Source organism: Artibeus jamaicensis, unplaced genomic scaffold (genome assembly GCF_021234435.1).
Source record: "Artibeus jamaicensis isolate MK-2021 breed Jamaican fruit bat unplaced genomic scaffold, CSHL_Jam_final contig_1028, whole genome shotgun sequence".
Classification (NCBI taxonomy): Eukaryota; Metazoa; Chordata; class Mammalia; order Chiroptera; family Phyllostomidae; genus Artibeus; species Artibeus jamaicensis.
The window spans coordinates 3,614,113-3,630,468 of record NW_026521201.1 but is presented as its reverse complement, the minus strand read 5'-3'; the positions used below and the strand labels follow the sequence as shown (position 1 = coordinate 3,630,468).

The 16,356-nt window shown below is 43.7% G+C and overlaps 1 protein-coding gene across 1 annotated transcript; it reads right to left on the bottom strand.

Moving 5' to 3' along the window:
- Positions 1-8,627: 8,627 nt before the first annotated feature.
- On the bottom strand, positions 8,628-15,919 carry FGF23 (fibroblast growth factor 23). The gene is made up of 3 exons (XM_037152885.2): positions 15,716-15,919; positions 10,631-10,734; positions 8,628-9,183 (listed from the first exon to the last, which is right to left on the bottom strand). The coding sequence occupies exons 1-3, from the start codon at positions 15,909-15,911 to the stop codon at positions 8,737-8,739; spliced, it is 747 nt and encodes a 248-aa protein (XP_037008780.2). The 5' UTR covers positions 15,912-15,919; the 3' UTR covers positions 8,628-8,736.
- Between the last annotated feature and the right edge of the window lie 437 nt (positions 15,920-16,356).

Here is a 16,356-nt window from a genome sequence, read left to right as displayed (position 1 = left end):
TCTTTAATCTTGGGTAATGTAATTATGATTTGCCTTGGTGTGTTCCTTCTTGGGTCCAACTTCTTTGGGACTTTCTTGGACTTCCTGGAAGACTATTTTCTTTGTCAGATTAGGGAAGTTCTCCATTGTTTTTTTCAAATAAGTTTTCCATTTCTTGCTCTTCCTCTTTTCCTCCTGGCACCCCTATGTTTTGGATGTTGGGATGTTTAAAGTTGTCCCAGAAGTTCCTAAGCCTCTTCTCTTTTATTTTTTTTTTTAATTCTTGTTTCCTCATTCTGTTCTGGTTGACTATTTCTTTTCCTCCTTCTGCTCCAAACCGTTGATCTGAGACTGGTTTCCTTCCTGTCACTGTTGGTTCCCTGTAGATTTTTCTTTATTTCACACAATTTGACCTTCATTACTGCCTGGGCCTTTTTTTATGCTGTTGAAGTACCCAGTAAGGTCCTGGAGCATCCTGGATGCTCCAGTGTTTTGAACTGTGCATCTGATAGGTTGGCTATTGCTTTGTTGCTTAGTTGTATTTTTTCTGGAACTTCAACCCGTTTTTTCATTCAGGCCGTTTTTTTTGTTTGTTTGTTTTTTGTCTCTGTGCACCTGTTACGTAGTAAGGGGCAGAGCCTTAGGTGTTCCCCAGGGCAGGGCAAGTAACTGTGTTGGGTCGCTGTATTTGGGGTTGGTATCCAAGAAGGAACAGTGGTACTTGCTCTGCTGTCTGCCGGTTTTCAGTCACTTTCCCTGCTTCCCACAAGCAAACTGGGTCCTTCTGGTGCTGATTCCAGGGTGGGTGGGTTTGTGTACATTCTAGGACCCTGTGCATGTCTCCAATAAAGCCACTCATGTTTCCTGTGAGGCTGGGAGTTTCTTCAGTGTTTGCCTCAACCCCCAGAGGAGTTTTCAGTTAAGCTTTGAGGCTTTATTTCCTGGTACTGGAACCCTGGGTTGCGTGTTCTGTCCCTCCCTAGTTGTTCCTCTCAGTTTATTTGCACTCGAATGTGGGACTGCCTAGTCCGCCAGCTGCAAATCCTTTCCACCCAGCTGCTGTCTGTGCCCCCTCCTCCTGGTCCGGATGCATGTTTCTTTTTTAACTCCTCCTTGGTTGTCGGACATCCATACAGTTCGATTTTCTGTCAGTTGTGATTGTTTTTTATTTTTAAATTTTTTGATGTCCTCCTTTTGGTTGTGCAATGAAGCACATTGTGTCTACCTGTGCCTCCATCTTGGCTGAAAGTCTATTTATTTATTCAATTATTTCTTTTCTGTGTAAGATTTTGAACTTTTGAGTTAATTGACACTTTTTTGTTGGACCAGTATATAGTCCATATTGAGGGACATTTCATTTATACTTGTAAAGAAATTATATTCTGTAGTTGTTTGGTTTAGTGTCATTAATGCAAATTATATGTAGTTCATCATTAGTGTGGCTCAGCTATCTCCATCCTTGCTGATGTTTTGTCTACTTGCAAATCAGTTGTGGAGAGAGTGGTGTGCACATTTCCAACTAGGATTTGTACGTACTTGTTTCTCCTTTCAGTTTTGTCACTTTTGCTTCATTTGTTTTGTGGCTGTTTTTAGAAACAAACATGAGTTTTATGTCTTCCTTATCAATGGGTCCTTTTAGAATCATAAAATATTCCCCTTTTCTACGGCAGTGCTCCTGAGTTTGAAGCATATTTTGTATGATATTAATATAGTAAGCCTATATTGCTTACTGTTTTCACTGTATGTATCTGTTATAAACCTAGTTGTGCCCCCCCCCCATTCACTGAAGGACTAGTGCCCAGTTGAAGCCCTGGCCCTTAGTGATGCAGAAGTTAACTTATTTTGGAGATAGGGCCTTTAAAGAGGCAATTAAATAAAATGAGGCCAATAGGGTGGCCCTCAATTCAATCTCACTGGTGTCCTTAGAAGAAGAGGAAATTTGTAGATCCCAGGGATACATGTGCACAGAAAAAAGACTGAGAACACAGGGAGAAGCCAGCCATCTGGAAGCCAAGGAAAAGGGCTTCAGAAGGAAGGAAACCTGCCAACATCTTGGTTTCAGACTTCTGGTCTCCAGGACCCTGAGCAAGTTAGTTTCTGTTGTATAAGCCACTCAGTCTGTGGGATTTTACTGTGGCAGCCCTAGCAGACTGACACAACACCTTCCCATCTTTTCTTCCCAGTGAATATTTTATAGACAGCATACAGTTGGGTATTTTTATTTAACACAATCTGACCATTCTTGCCGTTAGTTGTGTTTTATTTATATATAGTGTAATTATTGATATGATTGGATTTAGTCCATCATTTTTTATTTATCCCATCTGATATTCTGATATTCTTCCTTTTCTGCCTTCTCTTGAGATAATAGAATATTATCCAGTATTCTCTTTTAATACTTATATTGGCTTTTGCCCATAACTATGTGTATTATTAATATTATTTTGGTGATTACTTTAGGAATTACAGTATTCAGTATCCTGACTTATAATAGCCTACACAGAGTTAATATTGTATCACTTCCACATACATGTTACAGTCTTGCAACCATGTTGTTTCATTACCCTTCCCATCCTGCATGGTAATTTTTCCATGTGTGTGACACGTACATGTATTATTAATCCCACAGTGCAGTGTCATAGTTTTTGCTGTAAGCAATATTTTAAAGAAATCAAATAAATAATTAAATGCACAAATCATATTGTGCATTTTAATAGTTTTTCTTTTTATTTTTTTCTATTTCTGATGCTCTTATTTCTTTCCCAGAGTTTTTCCATGTGTTGTTACTTCTTTTCAGCCTGGTAACAGGTTCTCTGAGTTGTCATTTCACTTTCACTTTTTTTCCATCTTCATTTCATTCATGTTTTTGCTGGATATGTAGTTCTGGGTAGGTAGCTTGCACTTCCTTTGAAACTTCACAGTGTGCCATTCTGTTGTCTCAGAAGATGAAACTATGGCACCAGCTTTTGAGAGAAGGAAAAAAAAAACCCTTTCATTGTGGCATCTACCAGCAAGGGGACAGGCTCAAATTTGTCTTTCTGGACCAGGGTTTGGGACAATATTTAAGGGGTCTCAGCAATGGATCTTCCTGGATAATGGACCCTTCGGTTCTGAAAGGGTTCCAGTGTTTGTCTGGGTTCTGGTCATGTCCCAGTTCATTGTTTCTGATGTGTGTGTGCAGGGTGGAGGGTGCGGGGGAGCAGTTAAGGGTTCGCCAGTGCTCATATCCAGTGCTGTTTCCAAGATTGAAACTTTGGTTCATGTCTGGTTAGAAACAGGACAGGACCAGTTGGAGCTGATTCTTCAGTTACAATGAGAAATTAGCCATAAGTCTTATAGTTGTTCACCTATATGTAAAGCATCATGTAGCAGCTTTCAAGATTTTATCTTTGTTTTCAGTAATTTGGCTGTGATATCAGAGTGTGGTATTTGTGTTATTTTGCTTTTGGTTCGCTGAGCATCTTGTAATAGTACATTAGTTTTTTAACCAGTTTGAGGAAAAATTTAGCCATTCTACCTTCAAATATTTCTTATTCCTAAACCTTTTCTGCTCCTATCTTTCTGGGATTCCACTTACACATGTTTTGGACAGTTTGATATTATCCCACAGATCACTTATATACTCTGGTTATTATTTTTTTAAACTTATTTTTCTCTTCAGATTAGATAGCTTATTTTAACTTTTAAATGTATTTTTAAAGATTTTATTTATTTATTGTTAGAGAGAAAGGGAGGGAGAAAGAGAGGGAGAGAAACATCAATGTGTGGTTGACTCTTGTACACCCCTTACTGGAGACCTGGCCTGCAACCCAGACATGTGCCCTGACTGGAAATTGAACAGGCAACCCTTTGGTGTGCAGGCCAGTGCTCAGTCCACTGAGCCACACCAGCCAGGGCTAGTAATTTGTTAAATATTAAATGGCTACATTTTTCTTTCATCTCTAACCTTCTATTAAGCCCATTTAATAATTACTTCAGATATTGCATTTATTCATTCTAGATTTCTATTTGGTTCTTTTCTATTTGCTTTCTCTCCTGAGATTTCTAATCCGTTCATTATGATTGAAGTTATAAGTCCTTATATTTAGTTATAATAGCTGCTTTAAATTTCTTCCTTGCTAATTCCAACATCCAGGTCATCTTATGGGTGATTTATGATGATTGTATTTTTTCTTATTATGGGCCATTTTCCCTTATTGCTTCTCATAAAGTGTAGATGATACCATGTATTGAGTCTGGATTTTGTCATCCTTTACAGATTAAAGGGTATTCAGTTTTGTTCTACCAGACAGTTAAACTAGGGACAGGCTTCCTTATAATTCTCTCTTAGAGCAGGTCAACTCCAGTACTGAATTTAGTTTTAGGGTGTATCCCTTTTTCTGGGACGTAGTCTTTCCTTCTAAGGTGTGGCCTTTCTGTGGTCTCAGTCAAACCGTGATGCACTTAGTGAATCTCTGCCCTGGCTCTCGGGTTTCTAGTGTTTCTCAGCACTTTACGGCCTCTGGTATCACTCACTGTTCATCTCCCATGTCTGGAGCAGATGGTCTTTGTTAGGTCTGCTGGGTCTTTCTCCCTCTGCATGTGCGGCCCAGTCCTTTGCCAGAGCAGCGAATGCTCATGAAGGCCTCTGAAATCTCCCTGGAGCATAGCTCCCTCTTCTCAGCTACTGAGTCCAGCTGTTTGATCGGCTCAGTGAGATTGCCATCTGCCCGCATGTCAAGTGTTTCTAAGTCAGAAAGTGGGATGGTCATGAGGATCAACTTGTAAGTTTCCCTTCTCATAGTCTTTTGCTACTCCACGCCTGAAGACAGTTGCCTTGTATATTTTGTTTTATAGTTGTTTAGGCAGGACAGCAAGTCCGGTCGCATTTACTCTTTGATGGCTAGAAGTGGAGGCTATGTGATTATAAATATTAACTCAGTTAAGATGCACAAGAGTTCTGTATAAACATTAAGTATCTGTACAAATATGTATGATGGCTGAGATAATATCTTTATTGAGCAAGGATTTATAATTCTATAGAGAAGATAGAGATTGGGCTTTAATTACTAGAAACCCTGCCTATGATAAAGTCTGTGAAGCTTCCGGCAGCCACATGTATATAATATAATACAACACATTTATATATACATATATATTACACAGATACACACTTACCTTCTCTCACCCTTACCCTACTAATTGTGTTGTGTTAAAACCTTTAAAATTTTCTTTGTTTAGGAACAACTTCTATGGACAGAAAAAGGAACTCTTTTTGAGCCTGTGGAAGGAAAGTGCCCACAGGATATGTTTTTTCTCTCTCTCTCTCTAGCATTTAGTTCTCCTTCTATACTGGAAGAAGGCCTGTTTATTCCCAAATGGTAATTTTGCTAATGCTCCATTCCTATGAGTTACCAGATTTTAAAAAGTCTGTTGGACCAGAAACAAAATTGAAATGCTGGGGAGGGATGAAACTTACAAGCAGAGATCAACTTATCTGTGTAAAAAAAACACAAGAGAGAATTTTAAAACCAATAGTCTGCCTTTTGTAAGTCTGTTATATGTGTTCAAAGGCATTTGGCCTGGTCTCCTGTGTGTGCCCTGGTGGCTGTACATTCCCCTTCCCCATAGTAAGGAGGACTTCGGTACTCTGACTCTTACAGGGGCGCAATCAGAGAACAGTCTCCTTAGAATTTGTCAGAAGGTCATTTAAACACCAGTTAAAATAGTCCTATGCTAAGTTCTTTTACATTGTTAAAAGGGGGAAGTTCTTAGCTAAAGTCAGGTAGTGAAAAACTGTAGGCTAAGGTGACATAAATTTGCAGAGATGTAAATGTATAATAAGCACTCTGCTTCCTGTGTTTTGGTTGCTAGGCAGATAGAGATTAAAGGAGGACTTCTGAGGACATGAATATCAGAGAAGACTTGCGGATTTATCATCTGTCCTGCTGTGAAGTCTCACAGGGCATTAACACTGTGTGCTAAGTACAGAGCATCTGATTTACTGGGATGTTGGTGTGGCTGTGTCAGTGCGTATTTTTCAAGCAAAAAAAAAAAAATCTCTTTAAAGAAACCATTTTAGAGCTATAGTTGTCAGAAATCCAATATTGATAAAAATTTTCCTTAATGTTTCAATAATTCCACCTGAATTAATCAAAATTGCTGAATCTATTTACAAACCAATGAAACCTGAAACACTGATTCAAAAGAATATATGCACCCCTATGTTCATTGCAGTGTCTTTACAATAGCCAAGATATGGAAGCAGCCCAAGTGCCCATCAGAGGATGAGTGAACAAAACAGCTGTGGTGCATTTGCACAATGGAATACTAGTTGGCTGTACGAAAGAGAAGGAACTCACCTTTTGCAACAGCATAGGTGGACCTGGAGAATATGCTGAGAGAAATAAGCCAGTCAGAGAGAGACAAACACCATACGATTTCACTCATATGTAAAATTTAATGAGAAAAAATAGAAACAGACTCATAGATACAGAGAACAGACTGACAGCTGTCAGAGAGGAGGGGTGTTGAGAGGCTGGGTGAAAAAGGTGAAGGGATTAAGCAAAAAACAACCCCTAGTAGATTCAGACAATGGTATGGTGATGACCAGAGGGAAGGGGGGGTGGGGGAGGTAGAAGAGGGTACAACAGGGATAAGTGGTGATGAAGGGAGACTTCGGGTGGTGAGCACACAATACACTAAACAGACGATGTATTTGAATTGTACACCAGAAACCTATATAATCTTATTAACCAATGAATTCAATAATTTTTTTTAAATGCTGATGTTCTTTTATAACTTTGCTTTCTCTGGATTTTCCCAGTGCTCCTCTCCCATCATCCCTTCTATTCTCATATTCTGATGTGCTTTTATGTAGTAATACATAGAGAAAAATCTATCAGAAGTTGAGATTAATTTTATTTTTCTTTTAAACAGAAGGATAAAGGGGTTACATTTTATAAATATCTGTAAATATAGAGCGATAGGCAAAGTCTTCCAAATAAATAAATAAATATTGCCACAGGCTAACAGATGTAGGAAACTATGGGTGCTACCTTGGCTCTGCCAAAGAGCGGAGCCCCTGATAGATTGAGTTTGTAAGATTACAACCAATTTTCTACTAAAAGTCCTTTGGAAATTTTCCATTTCATTAGCTGTACTGGGGTGCTTCCAATAGTTTTTATACACTATAATATCTCCAACAGGAAGTGAAAACTATGTAAAGAAAATATTTGCCATGCACTGCTATACAGTATTATAGTTTTGGTACTTCATAGAAAAATAAGTCCTTCAAGTTCAGCTTAAAACCATTAGGCAAAAACAGTTGTCCAATGTCTCTCTCATAAGCAAAAGGAATGGATATTTCTAAGGTTGGGTACATGATAGCAGTGGGGTAAAGGGTGACTGAGAAGAAGCTGTGGCTTAAATCTACTTTGCTTGTTAGTAGTATTCTGCTGTTCGGGTAGCCACTTAAATAGAGGTAGGAAATGGGCTCGGTTGTGGGAGGCCCTAAGGCACCGGGTAAGGTTAGGATGAGGACTGAGCAGCAGGCCCAACTGGCTGGTGCCCTTCAGCTGCTTGGCAAATGAAGTTTGGTTTCCCTCAGGGTGGCACAGGGGGCTCTTGGGCCTGGAGGCTGTTTTCATTTAATGCCCCCAGGATTTCCAAGTGCATTAAGACCTCTCAGCCTAGAAGTGTTTTAACTAGGCCCCTAGCCCCTGCTGCAGGGCAGTGAGGAGATCATAGTGAAGAGCTGGCAGCGAGGCTTTTTTCCTGACTCCTGTACTGTGGTGCCCTGGTTATTGGACTTCTCTTTCCCCCAGCTCTTGATGCCTCTTCACTCAAAGGGGCAGACTTTGCCAGCTTATGGGGAACCTAGCCCAAAGCAGCCCCATTGTCTCAAGGCCCCCGTCCTTACAGGGAAGTGCAGATTTTATGAAAGGCCCCTTTAGGAGAGGTTGAATTTATTACCATTTTGAAAAACAAACCCTAGCAGGCTAGATTTTCAGGTGTCAATACCAAGGCTCTTCATCAGGCCCAACTCGCTAGAGCCAAAGAAAGGGCCAGAGGCAGGGTTGTAGGGCAGCCGTGGGGGAGCAGACCAGGGTCATTCTTGGCCCTCTGACTTTGGCCACCTTGAGAGCGTGGCAAGGGGCTCCCAGCCCATGGGGAGCTTGAGTTTTCTAGCTTGATTTCTGCCTTAGTTCTCAGGGCATTCCACTTAAGTTCTGACCACTTACTGCCAATCTTTTTGACAGCTCTGCTGCAGAGATGCTGAAGGAAGAACCAAGGCTTGAGATTAGGCTTCCTATCAGTTTGCCCAGTTCAGCAGTTACTGCTCTAGGTCAAGGCTGCAAACTCAAAGGCCAGCAGGGCCAAGGCCACATAATGCAGGGACAGCGGAGAAGCAGCTGGCATGGGCTCTTCCCTTCACCTCCAGAGCCGTGAGCTAAGGCCTTGCCTTGTTTCCAGTGCGAAACCGATTAAGAGAGTCAGAGGGCGGGGGAAAAGCTCTTCTCTCCTCAGTGAAGGGGAACTCTAACTTAGGGGGCTTCTTAATTCAGAAAGCTGGCTGAAGTGGGGCGAGGAAGGCGTCGAAACTTTCTCTTCTCAGGCCTTAGATTCTCAGGGGCTTTCCCGGGGAAGGAAATGGACAGAAGGGGCTAACTCCGCACACGCCCCACCTCCCCTTCCTCGGCGCGTAAGGGGAGCCAACCCTTGAAAGATAGCTTACACTTCTGAAAGGGGGCTGAAAAGGGCTCCTTTCTGCTGCGCCTAGGTGAATTTAGGGAAGGGGCGGCACCTCTCCACGCCCAGCCCCCCGGCGTGAGTGTTGCCCCTGTTGCGCCTGAGCACACCCAACGGGTCGCTGACCGCAGCGCCGCGGTCCTCGGCGCTGCGCAGCTCCTGGGAGCAGGAGGCCAGCGCGGGGCTCACGCGAGACCGAGGCTTCAGCACGTTCAGCGGGTCGGGGTCCGGGTCGTCGTCCTCAGCGCTGCGCGTGTGCCGGCGCGGCGGCCTGGGGGTGTTGAAGTGGAAGAGGGGAATCTCGTTCCTGCGCGACAGGAACTGGGAGTAGGGCGGGGGGTTCGTGCCCGGCAGGAAGGCCCCCTTAGCCCGGCCCAGGCTGACGAGAAAGCGGTGCTGAGGCGAGTGGTACACATCGTAGCCGTTCTCCAGCGTCCGGTGTTGGAACCTGCAGCTCTCCGGGCTGAAATGGTGCTGAAAGGGTAAAACCACGCAGGCGAGGGCCAGGTGAGGGCGGCGAGCCAGCATGGCCCCAGCCCTGCGCACCAGCCGGGGAGTCCCCGAGGGATGTCCGTGTTGGGAGGCGCTTCATCCCTCTGGACAACGCCTTTGGGTACGTTTATTTAACCCCTGCTGGGGAAACGTGATTTTGACAGGTGCTTTAAGCCCTCCACACAGCTTCTGCCTGCAGTGAGTGGCCACCACAGGCCCTCCCAGCCCTGCCTGGGGCTGGGCTGGCCTAGCGCATGGCAGGCTGGGCCTAGGGTGGACGGAGCCAGCAGCACCCTTGTGCCTGGTTCCCCGAGGGAGGGCTGACTTAACTTCGACTTCGTCCTTCCTACTCTCTACCTCTTTGAACCTTTTTTGGCTGAAAGGTGGTTTGGGTCTCTCTCCCTCTGGAGAAAGGAGGTGGGGTATAGTTTGCGGGGTCAAACATACAGTGAGGGTCCTCACATCAGAGAGATAATATCGTTTAGGCGTTAGGGACATAAACTTTGGCAACAGATGTCCTGGGTTTGTGCCCTCACTCTGCTACTACCTAGTACCAGGTTTTATTGAGTGCCTGCTAGGACTTTTACATATCACTTTTAATTTAATCCTTAAATGCCATGACATAATATTTTACAGATGATAAACTGTGTGTATGCCTGTATGTGATCAAAAGCTATTTATTTATGTATACACTTAATTTGCTGTATTTCTTCAACAAATATTTCTCTTGCTCTGGGTCCGATACCATTACAGATGCTGGAACAGGGCAATAAGTAGAAAAGAAAGTCGCTACTGTCATGGGATTTCTAGGGGGGCTGTCTGGCGGTCGGAGGCTCCTGAAACAAGCAGTCCCACTACTGCATGGTCTCAAAGTCCTTTGGAATGCGCCTGCAGCCTAAAGGCGGAGGAGTGCTTTGCTTATCTATCCAAAGGACCAGCCAGCACAGTTTGGGCAAAGACAATTCATTAGAGATCTTTAACTAGAGGGAGCCCCACACGGCATATGGTCCACCCACTTTGCTTTTTCCATTAGAGGAAACTGAAGTTTAGAAAAGTGAGGGGCTTGCCCAAGGTCAAGGAGGCCTAGTAACAGACTATGGTTTCTCACCCTTTCTAATGCACTTTACAACATGAATTTACATGACTGAAGGACCTGGGAGCTACATGCAAGGTGCTGTATTAGACACAAAAGTGGATACTAATGGGCAGTTGAGGCCAAGAGTCTGGGCTCCAGAACCAGACTGCCTGAGTTCAAACCCCAGATGTATAAACCTAGGCATTTACTCTTAGGAATGGAAAAGGTAACTCAGTGAAGATAAATCATCAAGGTATTCTGCAAATGGAAGCTTCATAGCCATAAACATCTATATTCTGTCTAAGAAATTAGATAGTTTTTGGCAAATGGTGACCAGCTTCAAAAGAAACTCACCGATCCAAAAATGTTGCCTCTGAAGTCCATGCAGAGGCATCTCCGGCTCATCACACCTGTTATCACGACAAAGCCAGCTTCCTCTGATCTGATCATCAGGGCACCTGTGGGGAAAATCATTCAGCTCAAACCTTGCTGTGCATCCAACTTCCACCTTTGAGCACTTCTCAAAACCCACCTTCATGAATCCTCCCTTGATTGATTTTACTGGTGGTGATGATTTCACATAACCCTCCCCTAATACTTCTGTGTTCAGCCTCATTTCTTCAGACTCCTGCACTCTCCCACCTTCACCCTTCCCTGGTGTCCTTTCACCCGAGCACTACACCTGTTTTTCTCTGCCTGCACTATCTTCCTTGCCTCCTTGCCTGGCTATTATACTGCTTCCTGTTTGTGCTGGTAGTTGTTTTCTCCCAAAGCTTCTTGCCTTTGTGATTTTAAAATCTGTACCAAGATGTCTTTCAAGGATGCAGGTTGCATACAGAGCCTGATTCTCCCCAGGTAGCTGTGCAAAAGTCACCGGTACATCAGTTCAATACCCACCACATGTCAAGAACTGTATTAGAACTGATCTTCCCTCCCTTCTCTGCTTATTGAAGTAACTCATCCTTCAAGGACAGACTCAGATGACACTGTTTCTGTGAAAACTTTCCTAATCTCCCTCATCAGTAATTGCTCTTTCTTCTCAGCTCCCTTAGCACAATGCCAATACCTCCATTACAGCGTGCATTTCATTCTGCTCTCAAAGGCAGATTCTCTGGATCTTTCCTTGTTTTAACTAAGGTTACATACCTAGTGTGTCCCATAGAGGGAGCTTCTTAGAAGCAGAGGGCTTATCTTTCCATGTCGAATATTCAGTAGATATCGGGGATGGATGGAATTTCTTCCTGGGTCTTTTTTGCTGTTCTTTGTCTTGTTCTCACTTAGCAATGTCCTCTCCATGTACAGGCCCTCATTCAATGCCCCTCTCAAAAACTAGTCTCCAACAGGGGCCTGAAACCCATTCATATATTACCTTCTCCTTAAATAATTGTTAATGGCTTTATGTGAGACCCGTTTACCCACCCCCATAGAAACTTGCAATTTAACAACTACCAATGCCTGGTTAAATCAAGTCTAAAGCTTTCTGTTTTGTGGCAAGAGTACAATTCAGCAAGATGTATGCCCCAAATGCATTTAATAACCTGACATTTTCTATTGAAAACCTGTCTTTAAGTCTTTGGGGCCACTTCCATTTGTCTATCATAGAATTTCCCCCTGAATCTCATCTGGCCTCGCAGCCCCTGGGGAGGAGCTCAGGTAGGGGTTTGAATCCCTCTTGTAGAAATGGTGTGTGCTTAGTAAATGGTGGAGCCTCGTGGGTTGACTGCAGCCTGTCTCCCCCCCCCCGACCCCATGTGGGCTCAATACCAGACCTCTGAGGAGAGCAGCAGCAATCTTAGATATGAGCTGAGAAGAGATCCTGGTCTGGACTGAAGTCAGAATGATGTGGAACAGAGGGAGTGAGGGTGGGAGCAAGCCCAGAAAGAAGAGAAAGGAAGAGGCTTAAGAGGAAAGTTAATTTGTTTCCAAGTGTGGCTGAGGGTTAGCCTTGAGGGAAGCTTCTGGAAGTGGGATGGGGTATGGGCAGTACAGAGGATATTTAAATTACTCCATAGTTGGGTCTGCCTGTGTGTCTCAAATAGATGGCTAATTTTGTGGTAAGCCCAGAGAGAAACAGAAGAAACTTGAAGGGAACAGTTTCAATCCTGATGAATTTTCAGTCCAACTAGGAAAAAATTTTTTGAGTGATTGTGAGCTAAGATCTTTACATATTTTAAATCCTCAAAACAGCTGTTGTATTGTGAGTATTATTAATACTGGTAATAGCAGCATCCCGATTTAAGTGGTATGGAAACTAAGGCAAAATTTAAGGTCAGGTCAGTAAATCTAACATCCTCTTCCTACCACCCCGCAGCTTGCCTCCGACAGAAATCATTACATGTCGAAAGACAAAGTCAAGTGTGAAAACACAGGCTGCAGGCCACGAGTGGCCCAAGCTGCCATGCCCCTGAGTGGGTCAGGAAAGAAGGAGCACTGAACCAGGAGCGGGGAACCTGGAGACTTGGAACCTGTCCCAGTTGTGCCACTTACTAACTTTGCAACTGTGGGCAAGTCATTGCTTAGCCTCAGTTTCCTCAGTTGTGAAAAGGGAACAGTAATAGCTGTCCTGTCCACTTTTTATGGTTACAAATAGAATCAAATGGGATGGTGGCTGTAAGAATGACTTGAAAGTGCTGAGCAAAGGAAAAGCATTGCACAGTTTTGCTGACCTGCCATTGCAACACCTGATGGTGGGCCCACTGTGCACAGTGTGTGCGTATACCTGCCCCTGGTCTCCAGGGCCAGTCCCAGTGGAAAACAGCCCACAGAGAAACAGTGAGCAGCTGCTGGGGAGGATGCTTAGACTTGAATCTAACCAACATGAGCCAGTGATAAAATTCAGAAAATGTAAGGGACAGATTTTCTTCCCTTTGCAATTTCAGAAGGCATGTTTTCACAGTCTGCACAGATTCAAGGGCAGATTTCAGCAGAAGGAAGAAACAAATTGCTGGTCACTGCTTGAGCCACAACCTGTTGGAACCAGGCAGACTTCACGGACATTTCTCAGTGGCAATGGGTGGCGTGCATAGCCCTGATCAAGAAGTATAGGTTTGGGGTCATGACCTCTAGGTCAGTTACTGCCCATGTGACCCCAAGTGAGTTAATTTCTTTGACCTTTGTTTTCTCATATGTAGTAGAATCACTGACCTCGTTTGGTTGTCTTGAGGATGTAATGAGACAATATTTTTAGCTACTATAAAAACACTTTCTCAATGCCGGTAATTGTGTTATCCCTTTACCTCAACTTCTGCTATTAAAGTAGAAAATTATCTGCTGTGTTCTAGTCTGATAGCCAGTAAATGACAAATAAGATGATACATGTGAACTGCTTTGAGCTCCCCAAAAGAAAGATAATATTTTGAAGGCTTAAAGAGCCTGAGGATCATTTAGCTTCAAATAAAGAAAATGTCAGTGGGGAAGATGGAGGAAATAAAAATACCTGGATCTAGAAAATGACATTAACCAAGGGTGATAACCATCTTTTGTTCTGCTGTTTCCACAAAGTGGACAGAACGAGGAGTGGGAGGGTGGCCTTGCACATAGTAGGGCAGGAGACACAGACATTGGAGAGGCTCAGGGCCATCGGTGCTGTGAATCCTAAGGGGGGTTATAGACCCTTGTAGGCAAACAATTTCACAACGACCAAGAACCCAACAATGGATTGAGCACTCAACTATTGATCAACAACTTACCAAAACACAGCAACCAAATGAAAACAGATTTCACTGGAAATCTATAAATTAAAGGTGGGGGGCGGGGAACCATCCCACACCTTTCCAACATAGTGTAAGAGTGTTGCTAATAGTTGTCCTGTCTATCTACATGCACCGATATTTCCTCTTTTCTTTTTGGTAACTTTTTACCTTACTTCATACATCATTTGGTAATGCACATAATAAATCATTTGAATAGTACAAAAGATTACATTACCTAGGAAAAGCATTTGCCTCCCACCACCCTGACCTGCGTTCGCCTTCCTAGGTCTGTGGTGATTTTCAGAGGCACCATGCTTAGCTAGTGTCTATAGTTGACAAAGCAAAATCACTTCTGTGTAAAAAATAATAATCTGAAATCAGTTCAATTTACTTTGCTTCTTCTCAGTCATTTTAATTCATTCCAACTAGGACTCAGTGCTTCTCTGGGCTGACACCACTGGATACTTGAGGGAAAGCTATAGTTCAGCTTGCCTGCTCAGCAGGCTGAGCCCCACACACTGGAGCGAACACTCAGCCCGCCAAGCCGGCTCACGCCAGTCTGCTCCATGTCATGTGTAGGAGGACATGTCTTTGGAGCCTCCTTTCAGTGAAGGAATTCCATGATTCCAGACAAGTTTTACAAGCATTCTCTAGTTGTATGAAGCCCTTTTGATCTATGGGAATTGAAATAATGCACCATAATCTCCTTGTGAGTTTTAAATCAGCTATCATCTCATCTTGCAGTGGAAGATGAGATGGGAGCATCTTGCTACCCTACATCTTGCAGGGTAGCCCTCCCTCCATGGGAGCTGCAAAAGTTGCATTTCCTATAGGTCTGATAATGAGCTAGGAGACAAGAAGAAGTGCTTGAAGGGCTGTGTCTTCCTTTGCAGTTACAGAGCTGTGCATGAAGCGAGACACATTGTAGTTTCTGTTAAATACCCATTGCATAAAATGAGCAGCACTTTGGATGTATCAAGAATATCCAGATTTGTTTCACTTTCTGCCATTAGACTCAAATTTGGCTTCCAAGATGTTGACTCCTGAATCCTACTGTATTCTTTTGGGTTCTGGAACTTTTTGATGTTTGAAATATTTGAAGAGACCTTTTCTCCTTCCTGTAACCTAACACCATTCATGAACACTTGAAGAGGTTTGAACTATTTGCTTTGCAGGTGCATATATCATGCTAACAGGCTTAAGAACCTTTGATTCTTATCAGAATTAGTGCCTTGCACACAGCAAGTCCACTGCAAAATCACTAAATAATTTAGTACAACAATATAGGATGTATTTTTATTCCTATATGGTTTCTTTACTTATCAGAGACTCCGATTACTCTTTCATCCCTTTCATTTTATCTATATCAAACCAGCATGTTGTTTCCTGTATCCTTAGAGTTAGTTTTACATGTTCTCATAAAATAGAAGACTTTTTTCAATATCCTCCACCCTCTTATATAGGTGCATACCAAGGGGCCCCCATAGGAATCATAGATAACTGACTACTGTGGCCTATGATCCAACTTTCCACAAACCTAGTCTTTAAAAACGTTCCAGTTGCTCATGTTGTCAAAGAGTCCCACACTCACTCATTTGCTACTGAGTGCACCTTTGAGCACACTAGGTTAAGAAACTAGGAGGCTGTATCAGCCCTCTATCATTGCTCAAGATTTCCCCAAGTCCCTGGCAGCGGGACGGACAGAGGAGCCCCCTTTCTTCCCAGCAGGAATGAAGCCCCTACTCACTGTAGATGGTCTGGTGGGGTGTGCCATCCACATGGCCGTCCTTGTGGATCTGCAGGTGGTAGCTGTTCCTGGCTGTGGCCGTGTACAGGTGGGTCAGGCCAGCCCAGCTGGAGCTGAGCAGCGGGGAGGCATTGGGATAGGCTCTGACTACACAGCACAGGACACAGACCAGGAACCCAAAGCGGGCCCCCGACATCACTGCTCTCTGAGTGGCCAGCGCCGAGTGTGAAACCTGACACTGCCTCCCGGACTCCAGGGCTGGCCACCCTGGTCTTTTTCTCCTCTTTTTCCTTGGCGGGGATCTGGCATGAAGATCCCTGGCTGGATTCCCTCCTTTTTCCTTGGGCTTTTAAAGGGTAGCAGTGTGACATCAATCAGGAAAAACTCCACTGTCCACATCCTCTGTGTTGTAATCAGCTCATTTGAAGAGAGTGAGGAGACCGCTGAGGCTCACGGAAGGCACGTCAGTTACACACACGCACACTCACATACACCCCTTAATTTCAAGCCAACGCTTCAAAAAGTGAATGATGTGTGGGCAAAAGTTATCTATGACTCTGTTGACCTGTCCCATTTCCACCAGGAAATGTGAAGGCAGCCAGCGGTTCCGAAGAAATCCAGCTTCAGTCATGTGGTCAACA